At 53.0% G+C, this 26,778-nt stretch overlaps 5 protein-coding genes across 7 annotated transcripts; 1 reads left to right on the forward strand and 4 right to left on the reverse strand.

Annotated features, from left to right (window-relative positions):
* Nucleotides 1-20: 20 nt before the first annotated feature.
* EIF3I (eukaryotic translation initiation factor 3 subunit I) lies at nt 21-8,624 on the reverse strand. The gene is made up of 11 exons (XM_059078287.2): nt 8,543-8,624; nt 8,363-8,455; nt 6,473-6,560; nt 6,109-6,174; nt 4,556-4,705; nt 4,341-4,468; nt 1,679-1,789; nt 1,478-1,567; nt 1,085-1,158; nt 475-567; nt 21-345 (listed from the first exon to the last, which is right to left on the reverse strand). Exons 1-11 carry the CDS (start codon nt 8,543-8,545, stop codon nt 264-266), a joined length of 978 nt encoding a protein of 325 aa, XP_058934270.1. The 5' UTR covers nt 8,546-8,624; the 3' UTR covers nt 21-263.
* TMEM234 (transmembrane protein 234) lies at nt 8,575-13,833 on the forward strand. 2 transcript variants are annotated; one of them, XR_010836417.1, is made up of 6 exons: nt 8,575-8,680; nt 8,973-9,124; nt 9,926-9,992; nt 12,713-12,805; nt 13,085-13,235; nt 13,319-13,398. XR_010836417.1 is itself a non-coding variant. In XM_059078340.2 (5 exons), exons 1-5 carry the CDS (start codon nt 8,665-8,667, stop codon nt 13,177-13,179), a joined length of 423 nt encoding a protein of 140 aa, XP_058934323.1. In that variant the 5' UTR covers nt 8,575-8,664; the 3' UTR covers nt 13,180-13,833. The 2 variants fall into 2 exon arrangements, 1 of the variants encoding a protein (XP_058934323.1); XM_059078340.2 differs by having other exon boundaries at nt 13,085-13,833.
* A 166-nt stretch (nt 13,834-13,999) lies between these two features.
* On the reverse strand, nt 14,000-18,618 carry DCDC2B (doublecortin domain containing 2B). The gene is given in 9 exon segments (XM_067025993.1): nt 14,000-14,131; nt 14,401-14,504; nt 14,870-15,020; nt 16,035-16,170; nt 16,478-16,609; nt 16,851-16,927; nt 17,365-17,416; nt 18,352-18,386; nt 18,388-18,618. Coding segments are annotated over 9 exon segments (1,050 nt in total).
* A 673-nt stretch (nt 18,619-19,291) lies between these two features.
* IQCC (IQ motif containing C) lies at nt 19,292-21,846 on the reverse strand. The gene is given in 6 exon segments (XM_059078433.2): nt 19,292-19,835; nt 19,838-20,216; nt 20,334-20,452; nt 20,686-20,947; nt 21,171-21,314; nt 21,747-21,846. Coding segments are annotated over 6 exon segments (1,398 nt in total). The 5' UTR covers nt 21,789-21,846; the 3' UTR covers nt 19,292-19,383.
* Nucleotides 21,847-22,084: 238 nt separating this feature from the next.
* On the reverse strand, nt 22,085-26,250 carry CCDC28B (coiled-coil domain containing 28B). 2 transcript variants are annotated; one of them, XM_059078308.2, is made up of 6 exons: nt 26,173-26,250; nt 24,736-24,923; nt 23,427-23,593; nt 23,115-23,308; nt 22,869-22,891; nt 22,085-22,280 (listed from the first exon to the last, which is right to left on the reverse strand). In XM_059078308.2, exons 2-6 carry the CDS (start codon nt 24,897-24,899, stop codon nt 22,226-22,228), a joined length of 603 nt encoding a protein of 200 aa, XP_058934291.1. In that variant the 5' UTR covers nt 24,900-24,923; nt 26,173-26,250; the 3' UTR covers nt 22,085-22,225. The 2 variants fall into 2 exon arrangements, with proteins under 2 accessions (XP_058934291.1, XP_066870919.1); XM_067014818.1 differs by lacking the exon at nt 26,173-26,250 and adding an exon at nt 25,073-25,754.
* Nucleotides 26,251-26,778: the final 528 nt, after the last annotated feature.

Consider the following 26,778-nt stretch of genomic DNA (forward strand, 5'->3'; position numbering starts at 1 on the left):
AAGTGATGAAACTGACGAAATTTCCGACGAGAAACCATTTATTTCCAAACTAATTTATTTCTCAGAGTCCAAAGCCTTCTGTGAACCTGGCCCATATGGAGATCCGGCTTCTTTTTGTGGTGTGTGCGTGTGTGTGTGTGTCCACGCCGTGCGGCATGTGAGATCTTAGTTCCCCGACCAGGGATGGAACCCATGCCCCCCTGCAGTGGAAGCTCGGAGTCCTAATCACTGGATAGCCAGGGAATTCCCAGAGATCCGGCTTCTTAAGCCTCAAACTCAAATTCAAAGTACTGTGGGTCGAAGTAGTGGATGCGGACATAACCATCTTCTCCGCCACTGCTGTAGCTGGAAAGACACAGGCAGGGCCCCGTCAGAGGCCTGCCCTGGGGGAGGCAGACCTAGGGGGCAGGGTATGGGAAAGGGGCAGAGGCGGGCAGACCAGGGCTGAGCTCATCTCCCTTCACTGGGTCCTACCTCTTGCCATCAGGATGGAAGGCAACACTGTTGATAGGTCCAAAGTGACCCTTGACTCTTCCAAACTCTTCTTCAAAGGCCAAGTGGAAGAACCTGGAGGAGAGAGTGGGGTGGGAAGTGAAAGTTCATTCATTTTCCATCTCCTTCCAAAACATGTCAAGAGGTACCACTCCCCAAACACAAACTGTAAAGTGGGGAAGCTGGGAAAGGGGGAAATGAATGTGAACAGAACAAGACAAAGTTGGGGAAAGATTGGACCCAAACGTCTTCCTTACTATGTGCTGGGCAGTGCTCTAAGAGCTTAACAACTATTAAGTCATTTATTTAATCTGTACAGTTTTATGAGGTAAGTATATTATCATTGTCCTCATTATACAGTCAAGGGTAATTGGGCACAGAGAACTACAGTGATGTGTAGAGCTTCAGAGCGAGCCCAAGAGTTCATGCTCTTAACTGCTATATTATACACTTGTCGCAGGAGGGCCACAAATCTGGCTGCACTTCCTAGCAGCCAATGAATTAAAGAAATTCTCTTCAGTTATATGGTGTGTGTCCATCATGAAAGACATTTCATGAAGTTTCAGTTTGGAAGAGCTGCTTCCCCCTTTACCTGGCCTCGAACTTGCCAATCCTGGTAGAAGTGGTGGTTACATCCATTGCTTCCTGACCACCGCCCAGCACCACCTGAAGGGAAGAAGAAACTCTAGACAGGCCCAAAGGGCAGACAAATCCATTTTCTGTTTTTTCCCCCCACCCCATAAGCCTTTAATTATCTCCCACATCAGACTAGGAATATATTAAGGGTAAGGAACAAACATCCTTCAGCCACCTCCTACCCTGTCCCCTGGGGCTTCCCAATCATTCAGCCTTGTTGCTGCTCTGAGAATCTCCTCTCTGCCTGACACCATTTTTCCCCAGAGATCTTTTCTTAATTGCTAGACAGACAACTAGATCCTGGAAACATTCTGAGGCTTTAGCATGAAGCTCGGGTGGGGTCCCTTACATGGTCATAGTTGGGAGAGAGGGCAGCTGAGTTGACGGGACGTTCTGTCCGGAAAGTCTTCTGGTGTTCAAGGGTTGTGGAGTCAAAGAGCTAGAGAGAGAAGGCAGGGAAGAAATCTGTAAAAGGAGCCTTCTTGGGGGGAAGTCGAGGGCCAGGCTGGAGGGTGGGATCAGCCCCACCAGACCCCTTGCCCGGGCTCACCTTGGCTGTGTTGTCCTTGGATGCAGTGACAAACATGGTCATGTCCCTGGATAACTGGATGTCATTGATCTGCCGGGAGTGCTCCTTAACAGTCACCAATACCTCCCCAGACTGCAAAAGGAAGAAGAGTGAGGCTCTGACCAACCTGATCCTCACTACCCCACTGCTCAGCCAGGGTTCTGGACTGTTTCTTGTCCCATGAAGGGGAGGGGTCTGGGTTGGGCCTGCCTCAGTGTCCCCTGAGTCAACATTTACTCCCACTCCCAAGCCCAAACTGGCCCAGGTGTGCTGGTTTCGCAAACACTGCTAGTCTACCTAGGAAAACACACACTTATGGTGACAAATCTACAGACCTATTAATTAATCATCATGTAACAGCAGAGAAGTTTCCGTTTAATCCTTCCAACAAATATTTATTGAATAGCTACTATATGCCAAGCATTGTGCTAAGCACTTAACAACACCTATTTCCTTTAATCCTCACACAATCCTATGAAGTAGGTATTTTAACAGAAATTTTAAAAGGAAGAAACTAAGGTTCAGAGAGGTGGTGTGACTGGAGATCCTAAAACCAGTAAGAGGCAGAATCCACTCGCATCTCCTTCCCTCGTAGGGTCTTGGTCACAGTTCACAAGGACCACTGCTCATCCATCCTTTTCTTAGGTCTTTTCAAAAGGCCGTCTCATCTCCTGATTTCCTCTCCCACTAAAAGAACCTGCTAGACTATGTAGTACAGAGTTTTGGAGTCTGCCCTTAAAAGTACTTCTCTGTGGGAGTTCCCTGGCAGTCCAGTGGTTAGGATTCTGCGCTTTCACTGCCAAGGGCCCGGGTTCAATCCCTGGTCAAGGAACTAAGATCCTGCAAGCCAAGCAGCGTGGCCAAAAACAAACAAACAAAACTTCTCTTTGCCTCAATTTCTCTATCTAGAAAACAAGATTATTAAAAGCCCTGAGGGGGGACTTCCCTGGTGGCCCAGTGGTTAAGGATCTGCCTGCCAATGCAGGGGACAAGGGTTCGAGCCCTAGTCCAGGAAGATCCCACATGCCTTGGAGTAATTAAGCTTGTGCGCCACAACTACTGAGCCTGCGCTCTAGAGCCCACAAGTCACAACTAATGAGCCCACGTGCCACAACTACTGAAGCCCAAGTGCCTAGAGCCCATGCACCACAACAAAGAGAAGCCACCACAATGAGAAGCCCACGCACCACAACAAAGAGTAGCCCCCGCTCTCCACAGCTAGAGAAAGCCCATGCGCAGCGACGAAGACCCGACGTAGCCAAAAATAAATAAATAAAATTAATTAATTTTAAAAAAAAGAAAGCCCCCAGGGGCAATTCCCTGGCAGTCCAGTGGTTAGGACTCGGCCTCTCACTGGCATTCTCACTTAGTTCCCTAGTCCGGGAACTAAGATCCCACAAGCTGCATGGCGTGGCCAAAAAAAAAAAAAAAAAAAAAAAGCCCTCAGGGTCACTGTAAGGATACTGGGACTGGGTCTTACTTGACTTTGAATGACAGGCACCTAGCCTGTGCTCTGTAAACATTTGTTAGATGACTAAAAGGCCTCAAGCATTGGGCCTCAAACAGAGACCCTCAGAAGACTGTCATTTCCTTTCCTGAGTTACTTTCACCTATTCTGAGGGAAGAATGTATTTCTGTTTCCTCCATTAATTTGGACACATGGTAGGGACGTAACCGGCTCTTACATTTCATGGAACAAGTACCAGCTTTGCAGTCAGGCCTAGCTGGGGGCACAGATCAGCTCACTGTTTGCTATCATCAAGCATTATTTATGTCTTTGCCCTTGGTTCCCATTCCCTTCCTGCAGGTAGGCCTGGTACTTTAGTGGACCACAGTCAGTGCTTGTTGAGTGACTGACTAACCTTTATGGTATTATAGTCCAGTATTCTTCAGAAACCCAGGCACCCACATCTGAAATCTGAGACAGCCTGGACTTTACCCTTTTCCTAACCCTCCATCTCATCAGTCACCTCTGAATGTCTCCTGACTGTCAGGTAGTCCACATCCCCATGACTACTGCCTAGTTTATGTCCATTCTCCAAACGAGCCTGTGAGAGAGTTTTCTAAAGAGAAAACCTGATCATCCATAACCATTTGAAGATTCCCTCCTACCTAAGGGAAAATTACAACTCCTTTGTCTCCTGACCCGTAAACTATCTAGTCCTGGTCCCTCTCTTCTAGCTTGAAGCTCCATTTATTCTTCATAGATTAATGTACATGCCACCTCCTCTGTGACAGAGGGCACTTTCTGTACTTGGCTGAGACCTCTGTGGTGGCAAAACTCACAATCTGACCCATGTGCTAGCTGTTTGCCAGTCTGTCTCCCCCGGGGCAGGGCCCACGTCTGATTCACTTCTTTGTCCTCAGAGGCTAGCATGGGGCCTGGCACTCAGTAGTGGCAGGAGAATGCTTAACTGTGATCATTAGTAACATATCCTGAGCACTCTATGACAAGTTTTTCAAACACCTGATCCTTGAAACATCTTACAGATAAATAGGCTCTGTGAAGTTATGTAATACGCCCAAGATCACATAATGAGAAAGGGGTGAAATCTGTATGTGAATCCAGCCCTCAACCAATGGGCTTATCCTGCCTCTCAGAGAGAATCATTCTGATGGGCTTAGGCCTCACCCACCCCCTTACCTTGGCGCTATACTGGTTGAGCTCTCCGCCCTCATGGCCTGCAATGATGCACTCGCCAAGGGGTCCCCAAACAGCACTGGTGATCTTGGAGTCGTTGCAAGGGATCTTCATGTAGGGTTCGTTGTTGTCTGTGTGGGGCAGCAGATGTCAGATCCTGGGCTCTGGAGTCGAGCCCTTCATGTCAACCCTAGTCCTGAGCCCCAGCACCAGCTCACCAATCTGGCTCGGATCCCGCAGGTCGAAGAAGCTCACAAAGCACTGGTAGCCCATCTGCTTGTCTGTAGAGAACATGATGATGTTGCCCCCGAAGTCAAAGCCACAGGTCCGGACTGCTGAATTGGTCTTGAGTAGGGCCAGCTGCTTCCCTGGAGACAGGCAGAGTGTGGGCTAGCCCTTGCCCACTGCAGGGAGGACTCGCTCTACTTGCCTATTGGGACTTCCCTCATGGCACAGTGGGTAAGACTCCGCACTCCCAATGCAGGGGGCCCGGGTTCGATCCCTGGTCAGTGAACTAGATCCCACATGCATGCTGCAACTAAGAGTTCGTATGCCACAACTAAGGAGTCCACGTGCTGCAACTAAGGAGCTGGTGCAACCAAATAAATAAATTTTTTTTTTTTTTTTGCGGGCCTCTCACTGTTGTGGCCTCTCCCATTGCGGAGCACAGGCTCCGGACGCGCAGGCTCAGCGGCCATGGCTCACGGGCCCAGCCGCTCAGCGGCATGTGGGATCTTCCCGGACCGGGGCACGAACCCGTGTCCCCTGCATCGGCAGGCGGATTCTCAACCACTGCGCCACCAGGGAAGCCCTAAATAAATATTTTTTAAAAGCAAAACAAACAAAAAAATACACTTGCCTATTGTCACGTTGCACTGTTTCTCCTGCACTACTGACTCTAGTGCCCTCACCCGCTTTTTTCCTCACTGCTATGCTTTGGCTCAAGTCTTTTAACTTCTCCCCACAGTCCCTCCTCAGACATCTGCCACTGTGGCACTCACAGTGGACTGCATTCTATCTGTCTCTGCCTCAGAATGCACTCTTCCACAGCAAAGTCCTGCTCTAATTTCTCCGTGTGTCCCCAGTGCCCAGCAAAGACCTGGGAGAGATATGGATTACCAGTAAATATTTACTAAATGGAGTGGCTTAATAGGCTCCCCTGTCTTCTGTCTGTTCCTCCAATGCTCCCCACTGCTATCTGGGCTTGCTAAAGCTAAACACCCTCTTCCCTTCTCAGGGACCTCCACGGCATGCCAAATCCTACAGAACAAAGCCACGCTCCTGAGTGTGCATTCAAGGCCTGTTCTGGCCCTAGCCTGCCTCAGCTTCCCCACTGCTGTCTATTTCATCCCCCAAGAAGCAGGAACTTCCGCCAGATCAGATGGCTTGGATATGACACTTGCTCTGCTTTCATTCCTGCATGTTCCAGAGTGATGACCTCTTTCTCATCCTTCAAGCCCCAGGTCATATGACATTTACTTTGGGAAACCTTCCCAGGCTGTTTCCACCCCCATTCCAGGCATTCAGTTGCCCCCCTCTGGCCTTCCACAGTGCTCTTTGCTTCTTCTAACATGGCTTATGTCTCACTGTATGTCTCTTTTCTCCTCTGTCTTCTTTATTTTCTTGTCTGTCTCTTTTCCCCTAGACTAAGAACCATCTCTGGATTTATCTCTATTTCCCCAGAACCTGTTCACCTCAACAAGGTGAACAGGTTCTGGGGAAACCTGTAGGTCCTCACTGTTTGCTGTAAAAGTGAAGGATCCAGGCTTACCTGTTTCACAGTCCCAGAGACGACAGCTGTTGTCAGCTGAGCCGGTGAGGACATGCTTGGTGTCCCCTGAAAAGGGTGTTAAGAAGCATGACAGAGTTCACCTGAGCCCTTGTCCTCTTGGAAGGCCAACTGAATCACCTCCCTGTTCAGCACCAGAGAGCCCTCCTTTTTCTCTCATCCTAACCTCCTCATCCAGAACTGGAACTGGCCCTAAATGCTCCGCCAACCAATGAACAGACCAAAGAGGTAGGTAGCATCATTCTCTAGACCCACAAGAGCAACCCAAACTCCCAACTCCAAGTCAGCAGCCTCTCCATTGCTGGCAGACCCTGGGAGCACAGACTCAGCGCAAAGACAAGGATACAGTCAGCGTCCACACACCACACAGCTCCGGTATGGCCCATATAGGTGCCCAGCCTCTCACCATTCACAGAGTACCATACATTGACAATCTGGAGGAGTCAATGACAATATGACAGGATGACAGACATCTCAGGCAGAGCAACGGCCTTCTATTTTGTCCCAGGAGCCCCCAGCAGCCTCTACCCAGGCCAGATTCTGCCCTCTCCTGCTCATCTCTTGGGAAACAGCAGGTCGCTGGTAAAAAGACCAACTCCTGGATTCTCCTCCTTCCCACAAGTAAGCAGCAAGGGAGTCAGAAGGCTTGCAAAAAGTCTCCATTTGCCACTATACCAGCCCTTTACCAGACTCCTAAACCCTCAGAAAAATAAAAGGTCAAGTCAGGTGCCAGCCTAGCAAAACAGTAGCTTTGGTGTTCTGTCCAAATGGGAGCAGTTGGTAGTAGGGAAGCCTGGGTTCCCATCCCTGCTCTGCTACTATCTCACTGTATTTTCTCAAAATTAGTGCTTCTGGGCTTCCCTGGTGGCGCAGTGGTTAGGAATCCGCCTGCCAGTGAAGGGGACACGGGTTCTTGCCCCGGTCCGGGAAGATCCCACATGCCGCGGAGCGGCTGGGCCCGTGAGCCACAACTACTGAGCCTGCGCATCTGGAGCCTGTGCTCCGCAACGGGAGAGGCTGCGACAGTGAGAGGCCATCGAATCACGATGAAGAGTGGCCCCCCCTCGCCGCAAATGGAGAAAGCCCTCGCACAGAAACAAAGACCCAACACAGCCAAAAATAAATATAAAATAAATAAATAAATTTTTTAAAAAATTAGTGCTTCACCCCTCTGAACTTCAGTTTTCCCATCTGTAAAATGGTCAGGACAGTAACGCCTTCTTCAAAGGGTAGCTCCAATAAAATACTGTCTAAGGAATTTAAAATATAAGTGACTGACATTAATTAGGCACTCACACACACTAAGCGCCTTACTTGAATAATCTGATTAATCTTAAGGACAACCCCAGAAAGAAGCACTATTACTACCCATATTTTGTAAAAAAAGGACACTTTAAGTTTATAAAGGTTAAACGACATGCTCAAAGTCACATTGCTAGTGAACGCAGCACTCAGGATTCAAATCAGGTCTGTTTGGTTTCAGAACCCTCACTTTTAGCCACTCGAGTTAACTCCCTCCATATGGAGGTGCCTCAAAAGGCAGTACTGTGAGGGGTTGTTTGCAGTCAGTGAGCGGCAGGAAAGGGCTGACTGAAATGATACCAGGGAAATCTTAATTAAGGCCTCTGTGTCCCTCGCCACCCAAGGATCAACTTTCCCTTTCTTCAGGTGGTCTGTTCCCCTATCCCTGTAGAATAGTTGTTGGTTTGGTTTTTTTTTTTTGCGGCACGCGGGCCTCTCATTGCTGGGGCCTCTCCCGTTGCGGAGCACAGGCTCCGGACGCGCAGGCTCAGCGGCCATGGCTCACGGGCCCAGCCGCTCCGCGGCATGTGGGATCCTCCCGGACCGGGACACGACATCGGCAGGCGGACTCTCAACCACTGCGCCACCAGGGAAGCCCTAGAATAGTTTTGTTCTTCCCCAGAATGGTCTCCTCTCCGCTCCCTGAGCAAGCTGACCCTCGTCCCCCTTCCCTTCCACAAGGTCCCTTGCTTTTCTTCTCCCCGGCTAGTCCTTCCTTCTACCAACAACTGAGTCCTTTCCCACCTCTCCAGATTTAATGTTCTCGCCCGCCAAATCCCGGGATGGTCTCTTCCTACTTCTCAGAATGGGGCGCTCTTTGGGTTCTCTCTCGCGACAAAACTGGCCTGTCCACCCTTCGCCCCGGCAGAATGAACTCGCCCCCCCGGGCCCCCTCCGCACTGTCCCGGAGGCCCGCCCTCCGGCCGACGCTCACAGGGTCCTTGGCCACCGTGAAGAGGAGGTCTCCCTCGCGGTTGTACTTAATCTGCGTAATGGACCGCTCATGGCCCTGCAGCAGGATCGGCTTCTGTGGGGACAGGACGGGAGTGTCAGCGCCCATAATCGGCCCCGGCCCGGACCCCCAGGGCAACAACTCTAACTCAGGGGAACTCACCATGCCGGCGGTGACGCGAGGAAAAACGGAATGCGAGCAGAACCGGAAGAGGCTTTGGCACCACTTCCGGATGACGGGTATCCGCCCCTTCGTTCCCGGAAGTGGAGAGGAGCGGCGTTGCCATGGCGGCGACCCTGGGTAGGCGGGCCCCGCCCCTCCCCAGACTTCCAGACTCCCACCCGGAATTCATTTATTTCTACTCCACCTCCACCACCTAACCCTGACCACTGCTGCAACCCCGAACCTGGGCTCCTGGATCCACCTCCCCGGCCTCCCGGGGTCTTGTCCTACCCGCCAGTCACACCCGGGGCGTTGGAGAGCAAAGAAGGGCTGTGGTGGCGGCGGGCTGGGGATGGGAGGCGGGAGGAGGGCTGGGGCCGTGCGGTGGGGTGGCGGCGAGGGGGCGGGTGTCACTCGCATCTCCATCCAGGGCAGGTTCTGGCTCTGGTGCTGGTGGCCGCTCTGTGGGGTGGCACACAGCCGCTGCTGAAGCGGGCCTCCTCGCACCTGCAGCACGTTCATGAGCGGACCTGGGCCCAGCAGTTGCTGCAGGAGACGAAGACCCTCTTCTTGAATACTGAGGTGGGTCGGTGAATGACCCCTTTCTCGTGGGTAGCCGCCAAGAATTTGGTCTCTGGAGTCAGACAGGTCAGGGTCAGAATCTGCGCTCCACCACTAACTCGCTAGAAGCTCTTGGATGAGTCCCTTGTCTGCTTTGAGCCTCAGTTTCCTTATCTGTAAAATGGGAATAATGTAACCATCTCATGGGGGCAGTTGTGACGATTAAATGAGGTGAGGCACATAAAACACTTAGCATTGGGCCTAGTACATAATTAGAGCTCAAATCTACGATGTTTTGAGCTGCTATTATTAATATTTTATTATGGTGATCCCTCCAACAGACCTTTCCGGAGGGAGGGCTTAAGGCTCAAATTGGCCCTGGGGAGGCAGGTTATGGAGAACTACCTCTGACCCCAACGCTGCCAGTCTAGGCTAGTGGGAAAGACAAGACATAGACACACCGCCTCTTAGGGCTAAGGGCATTGAGAGAGGTACAGATAAGTGCTGCATGAGTTCACAGGAGGGAGGCTGGAGCTAGGGGACGGGGGAAGGCTTCTTGGATAGAGTAACGCTGGCATTCAGGGACTTGCAGGATGGGGAGGATAGGAACCAGCAGGGCTGAGGGGGAGGGCATTCAGGGCAAAGGCATGGAATTCAGTCAGTGATGTTCCCTCTGCCCTGGAAGGGTTCTTTTCAGAGGGCTTAGGTCCTAGGCCCTTATACCTACCCCTCCCTCCGAGGAAAGGCATATATCAAAGCTCAAAGAAAGCAGCACTGCTCAGTTAAGCAATCACACTGACTGCAGTTTTTTTCTGTTTCCAGTACCTGTTGCCCTTTTCCCTCAACCAGTGTGGCTCCCTTCTCTACTACCTCACCTTAGCATCAACAGGTGGGTCTCTGGGTTAGAACTGCTATGCTTAGTGGTGGAGGCCACCCAGAGAGTCACTGCAGGGAGGGTGTCTAAAACACCTTGTTGCCATGAGTGAGGGAGAGCCGACTGTCTCTGCTTCCCGAGTTACACCCTCTTCTCTGGGCAGTAGGGCATGGTGGGCTGGTTATGAGTATGCTGCCAGGCACTAGAGTTGGTTTGAAGCCTGGCAGTCTCATGCGGTGGCAGAGGAAGAAAGAAGATTCATTTTGCTGTGCCAAGGGCTGGCTTTGACACTCTTGCTTCCACTGCTTGCTACCTGCCTAACCTTGAGCAAGTCCCTTATTTGAACCTTGATTTTTTACAGCTGGCTTCATAACACCGAGAGCATTAAATTCAGTGTATGAAAAGCATATGGCAGAGTACCTGGTGCACACTGTACCAGGAGGAGCTCAATAAATATAAATTGCCTTCCCCCCACTGTTGTTGACTGCCCTCTACTGTGTCAGATACTGTTCTAGTTTTACACATTCTTAAAAATTCTCATCTTGACCCTATGAAGTAGGCATGATTGTCTCCACCTAGGAGATGAAGTTACAGAACTTTGGGCAACTTAATGCATCTCTCTTTATGTCCCACTGCATGTCTGTGCAGAAGGATTTGAAGCCATATACTACTAAAGTTTATGCTCTTGAACTTTGCTATGAGAATTTCACCTCTCCTGGAGTCTCACCTAGGCCCCCCAGGGACTTGACAGGAGTTTGGGTCCCACATAGCCCTGGGAAACCCCTCAGAGGCCATAGGAGGGTGAGCGGATAGGCCGACCTCCAGACCTGCCACGTCAGCTTCAAGTAGAGTCACTCTGCTTTCATCTGTCTTACATTTTGGGCTTCTCATGAGACTTCATTTGAAAGAAAGTTTGAAAGCCTCTGGCACTCCCTGCTGCCCAGAATGCTGAGCCCTCTGGTCAGCTGACTGCCGTTAGCCATTTACCAAGTTTTGAGCAAATTGGAATTTTAGGATCCTATTATCTCACCACCTACTCTGTATCCTTTAACGCCCACCCATTCTAATAATCAGAACAGTGGTCTCTATTTATTAAGGATATATTCAGCCAAGGATATACACGTTATCATATTTCATCCTATAACCCTGTTGTAAGGTGATGTTGTTATCTTGCTATCACAGTTTTTCAGGTACGGCACAGGCTCAGAGTGTTTGAACGACCTAACCAAGGTGACAGGGAAACCTGGGTCAGCCTCACTCCAGTGCCCTTGCTCTTCCCTTGTACCATGCTGCTTCCCTCCTCAATCTACTGTTGCAGACCAGACTTTAGCAGCCACTGCACTCGATGTAAAGTGTGAAAGCTTAAGGAAGGAGCTCTGAGTAGGTAGCAGTTGTGTCAGTTTCTTGGATGGCTAATGCCAGCCTTGGTGGGGCCTCGCAGTGGATGAGGAGCTGCACAGTTCTCTCCTCCGCTACCTGAAGCAGGTGAGGCCTGGGAGGGCTGGGAAAGAGTGTGCTGGGAAGCCAACATGCACAGTCTGCCTGGCAGTTATGAGTCTTGTAAACTAGTAACTCAGCTTCTGATTTCATTTTTTGTTTTGTTGTTTTGTATGTGTTTAAGAACACTTAACGTAAAATCTATCTTCTTAAAAAGCTTTTGGTGTACAAAATTTAAGTGTAATAAATTTTAAGTTAACAGTGTTCTTAACTCCATTAGTCTTTTTTTTTTTTTTTTTTTTTTTTTGCGGTACTCGGGCCTCTCACTGCTGTGGCCTCTCCCGTTGCGGAGCACAGGCTCCGGACGCGCAGGCTCAGCGGCCATGGCTCATGGGCCCAGCCGCTACGCGGCATGTGGGATCTTCCCAGACCGGGGCACGAACCCGTGTCCCCTGCATCGGCAGCTGGACTTTCAACCACTGCGCACCAAGGAAGCCCTCCATTAGTCTTTTTGAAATTTGTTTCTTGCAAGTTAGTCCCTCGGGGCTTCAAAACTAAGGAACAGACCCTGGACTGTAGTGACCTCTACTTAAGGCCCAGCCTTGTGGGGCCTGTCCTGTACCTGGCTTCCTACCGCTGACATTTTTTCTCTCCTGTAATTCCGTAAGGCCCAAGTCTGAGCTGAAACAAACAAAATGCGCTTCACCTGCAGTTTTGGTTTGTCCTTATCCATCTAAATAGATTCAATAAGGGCACAGGCTTTGGAGTCAGGCAGACCTTGGTTTAAATCCTCAATTTGCCTCAATTTATGTGATGTCTTTGAGCTTTTGATTCTTTTATTTATGCAGAATGATGCTAATGCTCTTCCTGCAGTGTTTTTGTGAAGATTAATGAGATGTGTGCACAAAGCACCCTGCACATAATGTATACTTGATAAATGTGTTTGGTGTTAATAGCTACTGCATCCTTTGGGTTTTGGGTACTTGTCTGTCCAGATGTCCTTGAGATCTCAGAAGTTCTCCTTGAGTGCAAAGATCTCATCCTTACCAGCAAACCAAGGTGGTCCCAGACCTTGTAGTTCAGGTCTTCATGCTGGAATCCTGAGGAAGCACTGAATTTAGAGTCAGGAGACCTGGGTTTGAATCCTGAGCTTTGCTGTGACTTCATCTGGAAAATGGGGTCATGAGATACCCTTTTTAAAAGACTGTCTTGATGATGTAATGAAAGTGTTTTGTGCCTAGAAAGACTTTTTTTTTTTTTTCTTCATCTCAGAGATTCTTTTCATTCTGATCACTCAGATCTGACCCTAGCTGTGCCCATCAGTAACTCTCTGGCCATCATCTTTACACTGATTGTTGGGAAGGTCCTTGGAGAAGATATTGGTGGAAAACGTAAGTCTGCCCACTGCAAGTTTGGGGAGCCACCTCTTGGGCTTTGACACCCCTGGGTTAGTTTCTTCCAGAGCCATCTCCCTTGGCCCAGTGAGGAGAGGATCTTCCCGGATCCTGCCCCTTTCCTCTGCAGCTCCACTGCTTCCTTGTGGCCATCAGAGTGTCCTTCCCCTGGGTAGTCTGGGGACAGACCCTGTCTGAGCCCTTCCCTCAGCCCTGCACCAGCTCCTACTGGCATGGCTGGTCTCAGAGCCTCTCAATTTCTGCCCATTATCCCAGGAGCATTCGCAGGCATGGTGCTCACCGTGGCAGGAATTACACTCTGCATCACAAGCTCAGTGACCAAGACCCAGGGGCAACCATCTACGCCTTGAGTGGACCAAGGCCACCCTCCGGCTCTGCTGTCTCCAGGAAGCCCCTAGGCCATGAGGTAGAGGCGGTGAGCATGTGGACTTAGCCCTCCCACCCCCCTCCACCCCCCAGCCTCAGCTTCCTCATCTCTTGGGATAATAGATACCTCATGGATCGTAATAAGAGAACAAAAGTGAAAGGGTTTTGTAACTTCCACGTGCTGTTCACCTGCTCGGATTTAGCACAAGAGACTTCACACTCACCCTGAGCAACCTTTCTGCACCAGCAGCACACTTTCTGCTGTCATGTCAGCCCCCAGGCCCCCAGGCCTGCCACTGTTCCTGTGCCTGACCCAGACTATCCCAGCAGCTGGTTGGTGGACCACAGAACTCCAGCTGCAAGAAGAGAGCCAGCTACAGTCTTTGAGCCAGAAATGCAAACAGGAGGGCTCCAGGGCTCAGCCTTGGCTGGCTGAGGAGGGAACTGAGGGGAAGGTGCATAAGAACAGCAGACTTTGGGGAGAGGAGTTTGCTGTTAGCCTTGCCTGTCCCTCCCGTGAGGTGGGTGCCGACCCCTCTCAAACAGATCGACATCTATGGGCCCCTGCACTGCCAGACCCCAACGTATGGAGCAATGCCAGGTGAGCAGTAGTCTGTAATAAATGTGTAGTAAACAGATGGAGGTTAGTAAGTATTCTTTTATTGGGACGACCCGCTCCCCAGTTTGTGTTTTTCCCTGAAGCTCCGTTGGCTACTCATCTCTCTGGCCAGAGAACCTCATAAGGAAATGGCCTCTGTAGCTGGGCTGGGCTGCTCAGAGCGGAAAGGAGGCTGGGCTGTGGGTTTAGGGGCAGAAGAGGGACTGAGGGGCTGCAGCGCACCCTGTGAGCCCAGGGGAGGCCCTAGGCCGAGAGAGCTGCCCCAGATCCTGCCGGCTTTCCAGGATCAGGGCCTCTTCCACTACCTGTGCTGCCCTCTGGAGGAGGCAGAAGGCCACACAGAACAGAGCCATTAGCACCCCACGTCCAGCCTCCAGTCCTTAGCCTGGGGTTTGCCCACCCCAGGAAAGGAAGAGACCAGAAATTAGCATCTGCCCTCTCATTCAACAAGGTAGGAAGTCAGGCTCTGAGAGGTTAGGAGATTTGCTCACAGTCACAAGGGAGAAGAACTGTTTCTGGGACCCAGAGCTGCCCGTTTCCAGCTCAGAACTCCTGTCCCAACATACGGCTTCCGGCCCCAGCCCACCTGATCCAGGGGCTCCTCTGTCCAGGTGGCTTCATCATGTGCTACTCCCTGGGCCCCTGCTGTCTCTGTCCTTGCATGGGGAGCCCCATACACTCCCTTGACTCCTAATGTGGGAAGTTACAGGCCGATGCCCAGGCTGAGGAGCCCTCACATTCTTTGCCTTGACCCTCTCTACCAGCCCCCTCCGCTCCCCCCCGCCCAGGACCTCAGAGGATGGCAGGTTAGCTCAGAGGCAGGCCTTTGGTCCCACCCCCAGCCCTTCCAAATCCCACCCCGGAAATGTCATGGCTTTGAGTTTCCATGTGCTTTTCATAAACCAGGTCCCTGTGAAGAGGCAAGGGACTGGCCGTGCACACGGGGGAGTAGGAGACAGTTGTCCTGAAGTCAGGACCAGCTCTGCACCTGGGCATTCTGCCCCCATGGAACTCCCTCAGCATAGCAGGGACCATCCTATGTCACTGTTAGAGGCTGGCAGAGGAGGCCTTGGATTCTTGGATCCCCTCAAGAGAGTGGGGGGCATGCTGAAAAGCTTGCTGGGGGCTGGCATAAAAAGCAGATGGCTCAATTGGCCTGGCTTCCTTTGTAGAGGACTGGGTTGCCTGTGCTCTGTGGCCATGGGCCTGTGGAGGGAACACTGGGCTTGAGCCGTGGGTGCAGGCTGTCCTTACCTTCTCCACTCCCAGTCCAGGTTTGAATGCTCCTGGTGGGAGCTTGGAAGAGGAGATGCGATCCATCTTCATAGCCTGCATCCTCCCTCCCTGCTCCCTCTTCATCAGGCGTCCTTATCCAGGGACACGGCAGATGGTGCCTGGTATTCTAGATGCCCAGTGAAACCAGGCCGCATCCCCCTACCCCCACTCGATGCTCACTGGCTCATCTCTTGGGAGGGCTCCGGCTTGGGATAAGATGGGGAGCTGATAAGCATCTTTGGACCCTGTTATGCCAGATATGCTGATTCCCTCTCCCAGCATCCAACCTGGCATTAGGTCCAGCGACTCAGAGTCCTGAAGATCTTCACAGAGCCCAGATAAGCTGGCTTTCAGACCAGTTTCTGGTCTGGCCCCTGTCAATAACTGTGTCAACCTGAACGAATCACTTCACTCCTCTGAACTTCAGCTTCTCCTCTGGAAAACGGGAATAATAATCTCTGTTTCGGGCTTCCCTGGTGGCGCAGTGGTTGAGAGTCCGCCTGCCGATGCAGGGGACACGGGTTCGTGCCCCGGTCCGGGAAGATCCCACATGCCGCGGAGCAGCTGGGCCTGTGAACCATGGCTGCTGAGCCCGCGTGTCCGGAGTCTGTGCTCCGTAATGAGAGAGGCCACAACAGTGAGAGGCCCACATACCGGAAAAAAAAAAAAAAAAAAAAAAATCTCTGTTTCACAAGATTATTGAGACGATGCAGTGAGATAAGGTCAGAGGCTGAGCTGGAAGAGGACTCAGCTAGTCACTCCTTTTCTTTCCCACTCCCCATGACCCCCTGCCTCACCTACCTCCTGCTTGTGGAGCCTGGACTTTGGGTCTGGGGGTTGCCTGCAGTGAAATAAGAGAAGGCTTGTAGGAGGCAGAGCAGGACATGGAGTCAGGGTGGCTTCCTCTTCTCTAACCTGCTACCCCTCCACCTCACACATACATACCATTAGCCCCTGGGCAGTGAGGGACAGGCAGCAGATGGAGGAGGGCCTTGAACCATCCTCTCCAACAGCCACATAGTAATAGCCGCTCACCAGAGCCTCCCTTGCTGACAGTGGGAGCCCTTCCAGGGTGCAGAGTCTGGGAGAGAGAGGTGAGTACATAAGGGCCGGTGAACAAGATGGATCTTCATATTTAGCACACTACAAGGCGGTGGGTACCGCTATTTCAAGGTGCCCTTTGGCTGCTGGCCCTCTGGGCACCAGAGGGCACCAGGCTCTGCCCTGGCTCCGAGGGCTGGGCTAGAGGGGCCTCTCCCTGAGGCACAGAAAGAAGTCCCATTTGGGGAAAAATGCCTTCCTTTTGCCTTTTCATCCTCAAGGACAGTGAAAAGCAGTAGGGAGGCTCCCTTTGGGGACATTCAGGTCTCCACAGTCCCCAAACTCACTTGCGCACAGCCCCGCTCTGTAATTTCACCTTCTCAGTCAGGAGTTTCAACACTGCTTCCCAGTGCTTGAAGGCAGCCTGGGACAGCTTCAGGCTAAATGGGGGGCTTAACAGGTCCCCGTTCCTGAACACACTGGGACAGAGAGCAGCCTGGTAAGGGGAAGGGTCCCCAGAACTACCTACGTGTGAGAGGAAGAAAGATGGCATAGCAGCCAGAAGATGGTCCAAGAACCAGTGCGTTGTTGTTCACCCATTAAGCATGTTGGACTTTTTATATCCCAGTCACCAGGGGCTCCTGGAACAAATCCACCCACTTGTCCTTGGTCTCACTGAAACAAAAATCTCTGCCCCTGCTCCCCAACACGGGAACTCACTGGATATAGCAGGGGGAACCTGCAGGTAGCCGCTGTCCAAGGGGCCCATCACATGGCTGCTGAATCACAGGAGGGCCCTGAAACCCATCAGGCCCCCAGATCAGGAGCTAGTTGAGGCCTTTTGTCAGGGATAGGTCAGTCCAAGGTGGGTAGGGTGAGGGAAAGAAACCAGACTGGGGCAGAAGAGGGGGCAAGGGGGGGATGGGACTGGTCACGCCTTTTACTAAAGGGTACTTCTCCCTCCCCTAGGTCACACTCTTAACCCCCTCCCATCCCTCTGTTTTATAGCTTCCTTTTTCCTCTGAGGAACATAGCCTGGAGCTAAAGTAAAGTAAAAGTTTGGGAACACAAGGAACAGTGTCTTGAAATCCTGCACCCGGGAAGGCTCCAGAGTAGGTGTGGAAAGTGGCAGATCCTGCTGCTTCCAGGGCTCCTGACTTCCCAGACCAAAGTGGGGCAGCGCTCAGGGGGATGGGAGAACAGAGGGCTGGGGGCTTGTTGCCCCGGGACTTACTGGTAGTCTGCTGCTCTTCCCACCTGGATCCTCCCCTCTAAGGTGTAAACAGCTGAATGGACAGATAGGTCACTGGTCATCTTGGGGAGCCTGGGTCCTCGACAGCCCGGCAGCTGCCAGAGTGTGGGGCTGGGGCCCAGTTCACCAAGTCTTCCTTCCCACTGGAATAGTCTCAGTCATCTTGGTCTGGAAACAGATGCTGACACTTGAACCTGCCTTAGGTTATGTCTCAGGCTGAACATCCAGTCTGGGGTCTCAGACACAAACCACAAGATTAAAGGTCGAGATCCTCCTGTATCTCAGAAATTTTCTCATTCATGAGGTGTGCGGTTTCATCTCATTTTGTATGAGTCTGAGAGCAAGTTAAGTGACTCACCTAAGCCACATGGAAGTGACAGAGCCCAGACTCTAAGTCTGTCTAGCTCCCAACTCCTGGCTCCTTAACATTACAGCGAGCAACCTCAGCTGAGAGCGGAGGAGGACCTGGAAGCCAGATCTGAGCTGGAAGCTCAGACACTCAGATTATTTATTCTCCCATCTTGGAAAGCATAGCCCCACTCTGTAAAGGATAATCCCAGCCTAATGGAGAGCACGGGATGCCTAAACACAGCAGGGAGGAAGTGATGGATGGATTTAGAGTATTTAGTGGTGGTGGTGATGGTCATGGTGGTGGTAAGGACCCAGTCAGGAACAGCCTTTGGAAAAAGGGGCTCAACCAGCAGAATGTTCTTCTTCCCACTGGCTGGTCCTGGCTGGATGGGCATGAACATCAGTGCGAGACTTTGACTTGAACTGTAGCTCCACGTGTTATTTATGTACTCTTAGGTAGGCTATTTCACTATCTTGATTTCCCCTTCCAAAGAATGGGGATAAGACCACCCCCTTCATAGGATTGCTGTATTCCGTGAGATACATAGGAAGTACTGAACACCTGCTGTTGCTATCACCTCTCTCCCCAGGCTCTTTGACCAGCCCCAGCCCACTCACGGGAGCTTGCGTAATCGTTCAAAGCCAGCAGCCAAAATACTGCCCTCCGTTCTGCAGGTCTGCCAGGTCGGTGACAGGGTGGCCACGACAAGGCGTGTAGAGAGCACTCACGGCCAGTGGGGCCTGCACAGCCGGTGTCACCTCACAGAGGAAGGTCTCCAGGGTGGGGAAGCAGTGTTGAGTCACCACCAGCTGGTGGCCTGGGGAGAAGGGGTCCCCATTCCGGTACACCACTACCCTCTTGGCTGCTGGACTGCCACCTGCCATAGCGTGTCCCTGGCTAGAGATGCAGAGCTGTTGCCAGGCAACTAAGGCGGGGCTGGGAGCAGTGCCAATCAGAGGTGGAGTCCTGCCCTCTCACCCAGAAAGGCAGGGAGAGCCTCCATAGGAGCATCTGTCTGCATTCAGAGTCTCATCCAATCTGCTCTTGGTGGGGCCTCACAAGAGTACGGTGGGTCTCATCACTATATATGAAGAAAGAGCCTGGGGCTCAGTGAGAGAGGCAGTGGCAGAGATCACACTGAAACACAGATGTTCCAGTACTGGGTGGAGGGAGGGATTCTCGGCCTCCCTGCCACTCTGCAGCCCAAGGGCTGAGCTTAAAGGAAGATCAGCTTTGGGGGCTGTTCCCCAAGGACGGCTAATCTGCTCCTGGGCTGTGGCTCCCAGCCAGCTCCGGGGAAGATGCCCCACGTCAGCAGGAAGTGAACAGGAGGGCCCAGAGTCTGTCCTGACCAGAGGCAGAAGATAAATACAACCAGGCTCAGAATCTAAGGAAAACCTTTATTCTCCATCAGCCCCCCAACTTTACTCAGCCCAGGTGGCTCCCTATCCCAAAATCTGGGTTGAGCCACAGGCAGAGGATGAAAGTATCCTCCTACCTCTACTGATGCCAGCTCTGTGCTCCAGCTTCTCTTGGCCTCATTAGCCACCAGTACCCACAGGCAGGGAGCTACAATGAGGTCCTGTCTCCCTCATTGCCCTTTCATAGAATCCCCCTTTGGAGCCGGGTCTTCCCCGGTTCCCCAGGGTCTAGCCTCGTGGTCCTGTTTTCCACAGTCACCCCCTCCAGTGATCCTCTCCTGTGTGGTCTGACCCTGTGGAAGACAGTTTCTCAGGTGGCCTTGATCTCCATGGTACAGTCCTCTGGTTTTTCCATCCTTCATGGCTAGATTCATTGGAGGTTCTATCTGTGCAGCTTTTATCACTGGGAGTCTGGCCCTTGGGTGGTTTAGTCTTCCAGAGATCCAGGCCACCATGCTCTGCCAAAGTCCCATCACAGATGACATGGTCCTCTGAGAGGCCCAACTCTCGTGGCCCAGCTCTTTGGCAATCAGGCTCTTTTTGGCCTGGCCCTCTGCGAGAGTTGTCTTCAATGTCTGGGTCCTCACGGAGTGTGGGCAGCTGTGTCCTGGCCTTTCCAGAACAGTAGCCCCTAGACTTGAGGCCTTTGTGGGTCTCATCCTCTAGAAGTTTGTCAGCTGCAGGCAGGTCCCTCCAAAGGTCTGTTCTCCACACTCTGGCTCTTTGGTAAGCCTTTTCCCTATGGCCTGATTATCCCATGGTGTGGGCAGCTGTGGTCCTGCCTGTCTGTAGCATAGGTCCCTGTACTTAGCCCCAGCAGTGGTTTTGTCTGTAGTGGCCAGTATTTCTGGGGTTTTATGGGGTTATGATCTGAGTCTCCAGCAGGAGTCATCCATGTGGTCTGGCTCTCTAGTAGTTCTGTAGGACTGATCTTCCAGTGGTGGGCCTGGTTGTGACCCAGCTTTCTCACAGCCCTGTCCCCCATGGTCTGGGCACAAGCTGGGCTCGTCTCTGGCCTGGTTCGCCTCTGGGGATCTCAGTGTTTGCTTGAGAATTAGGTACTGTTGGAGAAGAGAACACTGTACCAGGCAGGCCTGCTTGGGCATGGCAGGAGGCTTTTCCCTAACCCCCCACCTTTGGCCCTAAATGTGCAGAGAGGGCTCCAAATTAGTGCCTACCTCCTTACGGCTATTGATGGCCTGTTGTAGCCACAGCATCTCCATAGCCAAGTGGCTGCGGTAGTACTGGAGCTCCTGGAGCTCAGTATGGCTGTGGGGCCGTCCTGGACCTGTAGCTTCTGTGAAGGAGGGAAGAATGAAGGGAGAAAGCCTTGAGGGGGCAGACAGTGGGCACTGGCCTAGAATTAGACCCTGGCACGCTCCCCCTGCCCACCCATGAGTTGCCTCCAACCACGCAGAGGGAAGAAGGAAAGGGATGCAGCTTATCTAGCACAAGCCTTTCACTTTTCAGATGGGAAAGCTGATGCCCAGAGAGGGTCAGGGGCTTGCCCTGATCTAGGCAGAGAAGTACCTGGGTTGTCCATCTTTGACATGTCTCTGGTCTCCTGTTGGCTCGGTTTCCTGGTCCTCCTGCTCTGCTCATCCTGAAGCCATGGGCTATCATCTCTGCAGGGAAGACTGCCTGAGTTTGCTGAGCTCTCTCCTGACTTCTTCAGTATCATCTCCTCCCAGATGGCCTCTTTCTCAGGCTCTTTACATGGGAAGCGGCTCCATAGTTCCTGCTCTGGATTTGGTACCCTCTCTCCGGCTTTCCAGGTCTGATGGTATTTTGCCTTGTGAGAAATCAGTCAGAAAGGTACGAGAGCCCCAAGGCTAAACCCTCCAAGTGTCTGGGTGCCATGATTTAGCATACAAGTTGATAAGGATTAAGGACTGGGGTGTGAGGAGGTTGAGTCTGCTGCCTTTTCCAATGAGAATAGCTTGTCAGCATGAAGGGTGGAATCCCCTGCCCAGGTCCCTCTTCCCCCTGTCTTCTACCTCTAGGGTGTGTAGTACCTTTGAGAGAAATCGGGGCCTGGGAATCCAGCCCTCAGTCCACCGAAGCGTGCCCAGATCACCCTCGATCTCTCGTACAATAGCCTCATATTCAGCTCGAAGACGCTGGAAATGGCGTCGGACCAAGAAGCCCCGGACGCAGGCCTGGTGTGGAGAACGAGGGGAAAGAAAACCCTTATCACTGCAACATGGGGGCATCTTGGGGGATTCTCCTGGAGAGGTCTGCAAGAGAGGACCCGGCCCCGGGGAGAGGACAGGTGACGCTGTGTGTTGGCGCTCTGGGGGTTCGAGGGAGCGTGCTGGGCTGGATCCACCTCTTCGATTGAAGGCCCTTCCCTTCATTTCCCTGATCCCGTAGGAGTATGTGCTGGGAGTGGGGGGGGTGCGTGAGGGTCTGTGGGGTCCCCGCATTCTTCAGGCCGGTGGGGCTGGGTCGGTAAGTTCAGAGGTGGGCACGCGGGCAGGTTACTAGACGTGACAGCCTCATCTTGTCCAAAGGTCCCAGTCCGAGATCTCGTTGGGGGAGGAATCATGCGCACCCCCGCCCGCCCCGCCCCGCCCCGCCCCGCCCCGCACCTGCAGCGCTGTCACCTTCCGATCCAACCGTTCCCGCTCCATCCGGGCGCAAACTGACCCGCCCGGCGCCTGCGCAGTGCGTCATCAGTCTGCGCCTCGCTGGCCTGCTCAGGCCCCGCCCCGCCGTCTCCACGACAACCTTCCGGCTCCTGCCAGGGGCTGCGTGCCAACTGGCACCTGTCCCCAACTCCCACTCCCAGAGCAGCACAGGGGAGTCCAGCCCCCCGAGCAGGACCTCCCAAACCAGAAGTTAGTTGCAAAGGGGCATCCCCGCGAGAGCTGGGGCCCGGGCGCCCCTGCCGAGTAAAGGCGCGAGGGGAGGGAGGACACAGAGCCGCTTTCTTTCTTTATGGTTTAATTCCATCCAATGCCCCCCTCCCCCATAGCACCTGGGGGGGCCGCGGAACACCCAATCGAGTCCGTAAAAAGTCACAGTTTGAAGGGAATGAGAAGGAGCAGTCTGAGCCTGCGTCCGACACCTACACAGCTGACGGCTCCTCAGGCTCGGCGTTCTCAGCCAGGTGCAGCTTCTGTCTGTGCCGGTCAAGGATTGTGATGCTCTGGACCCGGGTCCTTGCAGCCCTATTTTCCCAACCTCCACAGGCTCAGTTTCCCAGACTGCGCAAAGGGGCGGAGGCCAGGGACTCTGGAGTGCTCCGTGGTCTGGGGTTGCAGTCCTCACCTGCTCTTCTTGCTAGGTGCCTTACCCCCTTCACTTTTGGTTTAGATCATGCAGGAGCGTGCACCCGCACTACTTCTGATAGAACTAGATGCGGGGATCATTTAAGTCAGTAAAAAGAATTGTTCAGTGCTGAAAGCATAGGAAGACATCAGACAAGATTTGCCATGGATTGGTGTCAGCTAAAATACTTGCAAAGATTTTGATAAGCAAGTAAAACATATTCCCTGCAACCATCTTTCTTTCTCCGAATATTTGGGGAATTCTTTCTGCACCCTCTACCTGGGTAGGGGGAATTTGTGGCTAATTCTGTAGGACTGAAAGGGGTGAGGATGTTGGTTATCTGTAAAGATTTCTGCAGGGTGGTGGGGAGGCCGAAGCTGATTTTATCTCTGGGAGGCGTGCACACACTTACACACTTTCAAGTCCCCTAGAAAGGATACATAGAATTACTAAGATCTTCCAGCTGCCAACAGAGAGAGAAAGGGAAATTTTTGTAAGGAGGGACACCAGGTCAAACTCCAGATGCTCTGGGATTCATCTTCTGGTGGGGGGTTGAGAGGCCCAGAGCTTTTGGCTCCATGCACCCCCAGCTTTTCACCCAGGGCCCAGGAATGGTCTTAGAAGCATGTACCCCTCCACACACCCTCTGATGCCCCCAGGAATTGAAGCACCCAGCCCTGACCCACATTGCTAAGCAGCTGGTCCAGGTTGCGGTCAGCCATCGTCTTCTTCTGCTCCTCAGGTAGCCCCTCAGTGACCCCGTCCTCCTCCTCCTCCTCCTCCTCCTCCTCTCCACACACGTCCAGGCTGAAGTGCAGCCGGGCCAGCTTCTCCTGCATCTCCCGCACGTGTTCCAACTGCTCAAAGGAGCATTCCTTCCCTGGACAGCACCTGTCAGCTCTGGGAGCAAGCTTGGGACCCTGGTCCCAGCCACTCCCCAGAGACCCAGCCCTCCAGCCCCACCTATGTGCCCTCTAAGCCCCGCCCCCAGGACTCACCGAAGGCCTGCAGCCGGCCTGAGTGGAAATCATTGAGCAGGTTCAGCAGCCCGCCTTCCATCTCATAGACGTCGGTCACCTCGGTCAGGAACGAGTGCTGCAGGGGGGTTCCTGCAGAGCCACCCCCACCTCCTGCCAGCACTGGGCGACATTTCTCCTTGCCGACCCTGGGTGGGTGGGCATGGCCATGGTCACAGGGTGAGTGGCAGCCAGGTAACCCCAGGTCTTCTGTGCCATCTGTCTATGCACTAATTCACCCTTCTATCCACCCACCAACGTAAATGGGATGTTTCGCCCTGTTCTGGGCACCGGGATGGGTAAAGGGAAGGGAATGGGTGAAGAAGGGTGAGGGTGAGAGGTCCAAAGAAGTCTTTTTCTGCCAGTGATACATCCAGAACCATGCCTGGAATGGGGCTCCTGGGTTCCAGTCTGAGCACCTCACTCATCTTCCTGTGACTCTGGGTGAATCACTTGTCCTCACCGGTCCTCAGTGAACTTGGGGACAGTTACTCCCTTATTACCATGAAAGCCATCTTACCTCTTCCAAAAATATCTTTCTGCCCCTCCTGTTTGTAAAAACCTTTTTTTAAAAAAATTTTCCATTGCCCTCGGGATAACACTGAATGATCTTTCCAGCTTGGCCACCCTGCTTCTCCAGTTGCGTCTCCTACTATCCCTGCCCTAGTCCTGAGCTTCAGCTACCCCCACTTGGCCATCTCCAAACATGCCTCTCAGGCAGGTGGTGCCAAAGGCACAGGGAAACACAGTAATCAGAGAAAGAACACATGGGTAGTGGAAACAAACACAGACACTATAGGGTAGGAGGCAAATTTTCAATCATTAAAAAAATTAAGTGGAGAATTCAAATTGTTCACCTGAGTATCCCCTCACCATTTCCTACCCCATGACAATCCAGGACCACCAAATCACCTGTGGTTCCTGGAACCTTCCAGGCAATATTTTTCTACCATCCTTCTGCCAGGCAAGCCCCTCAGCTTAGAACATTCTCCCTCTCCAGTGTGCCCAACAGCCTCCTCTGACTCACTTCCTGGAAGTTTGCTCACTCCCTGCTCACACAGCATCATCACGCTGTGTGATGCCAGTGACCCACCTGGCCTTTTCCCAACACACTTGAGAGCAGGAACTGGGTCTGAGTTCTCAGGGGCCCACGGCGGGGTGGGAGGAGCCCCAGGGGAGGCATGGATTACTGCTTAGTAACGTAGGCTAAGGCCCCCTTTACCTCCCTGCCCACAGGGCTCAGCCCAGAGTAGGGTCCCTCCCTCCTTGCCCTCTTCCCTTCTGTACCCACCTCTTGAACTTGGCCCGCTGCTTGGGGGATGGCAGATGAGGGAGTCCCAGGGCCAAGGAGCCGCTGTGGCTGGTGGGCACTGGGACCCTGCGTAGCGTGCCTGGGGGCTGGGCCGGCTGGGTCAGGCAGGGCTTGGGACTCCTTTTCTTCTTCTTGTCCTCCATTGGATGCTGGCTAGGCCTCAGGCCCTGGGAGGGAGGCAGTCCCCCTGAGATAGTGAGCAGCAAAGCCTTCCCTCCACCCAGCAATCCCTGAGAGCTGCAAAGGATGGCCCCCAGACCTTCCTAACTCTCCCCTCAGCTGCCCAGTATGGGCAAGGCCAGGTGCCAGCACTTACTGCTGGGGTCACAGATGTGTATTTGAAGGACCTTGTGTGGACCACCCCAGGTCCTCCTTGCCTTCCAGTTTTAACCATGAAAACCTAGGCCCTGCCTCAAAGGGCTGGACCAGACACTATTTTCCTGCTGCTGCTCCTGGGGTTTCCTTGTCCCTGTAGCTGAGGGGGCGGAGCTGGCAGAGGAAATGTAGGGGGAGACAGGGTGGATGTGAGCTGGCAGGAGCCCGGCTGAGGATTAGGAGTGTCTTAACTAGGCTCCGTTCTATTTATCAACTGCCTGGACAGACGCTGACAAACCTCAGCATGGAAGGTGACAGAGATGTGGATGGGATCACCTGGGAGGACCCCAGTGTCAGGCAGTAACCCCCCGAGGATGGGCAGCAATGGCAGGAGCCGTGGCACGCTGGCAGGGCTGTGTGGTTTCCCCGCACTGGCATCCCTCCTCTTCCACCCCACCCCCAATGGCAAACACCAGGAGACTCCCAGAAGTTCCCTGGGACAGACTTCCAGCCGCTTCACCCTCCCTAGTCAGAAGTCCCCGTATGGCTTCAGCTGCATCCAGAGGGCCGGGTGGTCGGGCACGTAGCAGGCAGCCTGGGCCTCCAACAAAGGCTGTGCCCGAGGCTGGCACCGCTGGATCACCCGCCCGGCCCCGCCCCTTCAGCCTCAGGTCCGCGGAGGCCCCCCCTAGATGGAGGTCTGAAGGCCCTTTACGGGGTTTCCTCAAGCTGCTTACTCCCAGCTGCCACCACCAAGCCCGACTCCGCACTCTGGGATGGCGGTGGCGCTGGGGGCATAAGCATTTAAATTGGTACGAGGCTGGCTGGCACTGGTGTGGGAGGGCGGTGGTGGAGGGGAGACAGAAGCGCGTCAATTGCCTGGTCCAGCAGCAGCTTGGTTCAATTAGGGGCTCGACAGGAAAACTGCAAGTGGGAGCCCCGGCTCCCCAGGAATGGCTCGGGGCGACCTGGGATCTATTTCCCACAATCTCCAAAGCCGTGTGCCAAATGGATCGCTCAGCTTGGAAGCCAGGATCCGAAATGGAGCATCAGACCCGCGTCATTGAGCCTCTGCACCCACCCCCGAAGTGGGTAACTGACCTGGAGGTTTGGGGTCTGGAGTGATGCTTCCGTGGGGATTCCCTCCGCCTTCCGCAGCACTCTTCAACTCGGGAACGGAAAGGGTGGAAGCTGAGCTCGCAGGAGGTAATTTGCATTTAAAGAGAAAGTGACCCTTTTTAGAGTGGGATGGAGTAAGATGGGAGGAACATCCCCACATTTATTAAGCTGTCCCTTTCACTCGACTTTACCTCCCCAGCTGAGCTAAGGTGATGACATTTGTTGTGTGATGGCAATCTAAAAAAAACCCTTTCACTTTCCTATCAGTTTTGGAGAGAAGGTACAGTCCCTTACCAAATGGTGGCAGCTTTGTCAGAAATTGAGGGGAGGAGGAGGTGGGGGGTAGAGAATGAATGAATATATATATATATATATATGGCATATAAGAAGCACAAGAAGCAGCAGCAGCAGGAAGAAACTGCAAGAGAAGACAACCATCTTTCAAGTGAGTTCCGGTCCCCTATTAAGCATTTTACGTACATTTAATCCTTATAACAGCCCTGAAGGAAGGTAGTCATTCTACTGAAAGTCAACAGTAGTCTTTTTTTTTTTTTTTTTTGCGGTACGCGGGCCTCTCACTGTTGTGGC

The sequence above is a fragment of the Kogia breviceps genome, chromosome 1 (assembly GCF_026419965.1).
Source record: "Kogia breviceps isolate mKogBre1 chromosome 1, mKogBre1 haplotype 1, whole genome shotgun sequence".
In the NCBI taxonomy this organism is placed as follows: domain Eukaryota; kingdom Metazoa; phylum Chordata; class Mammalia; order Artiodactyla; family Physeteridae; genus Kogia; species Kogia breviceps.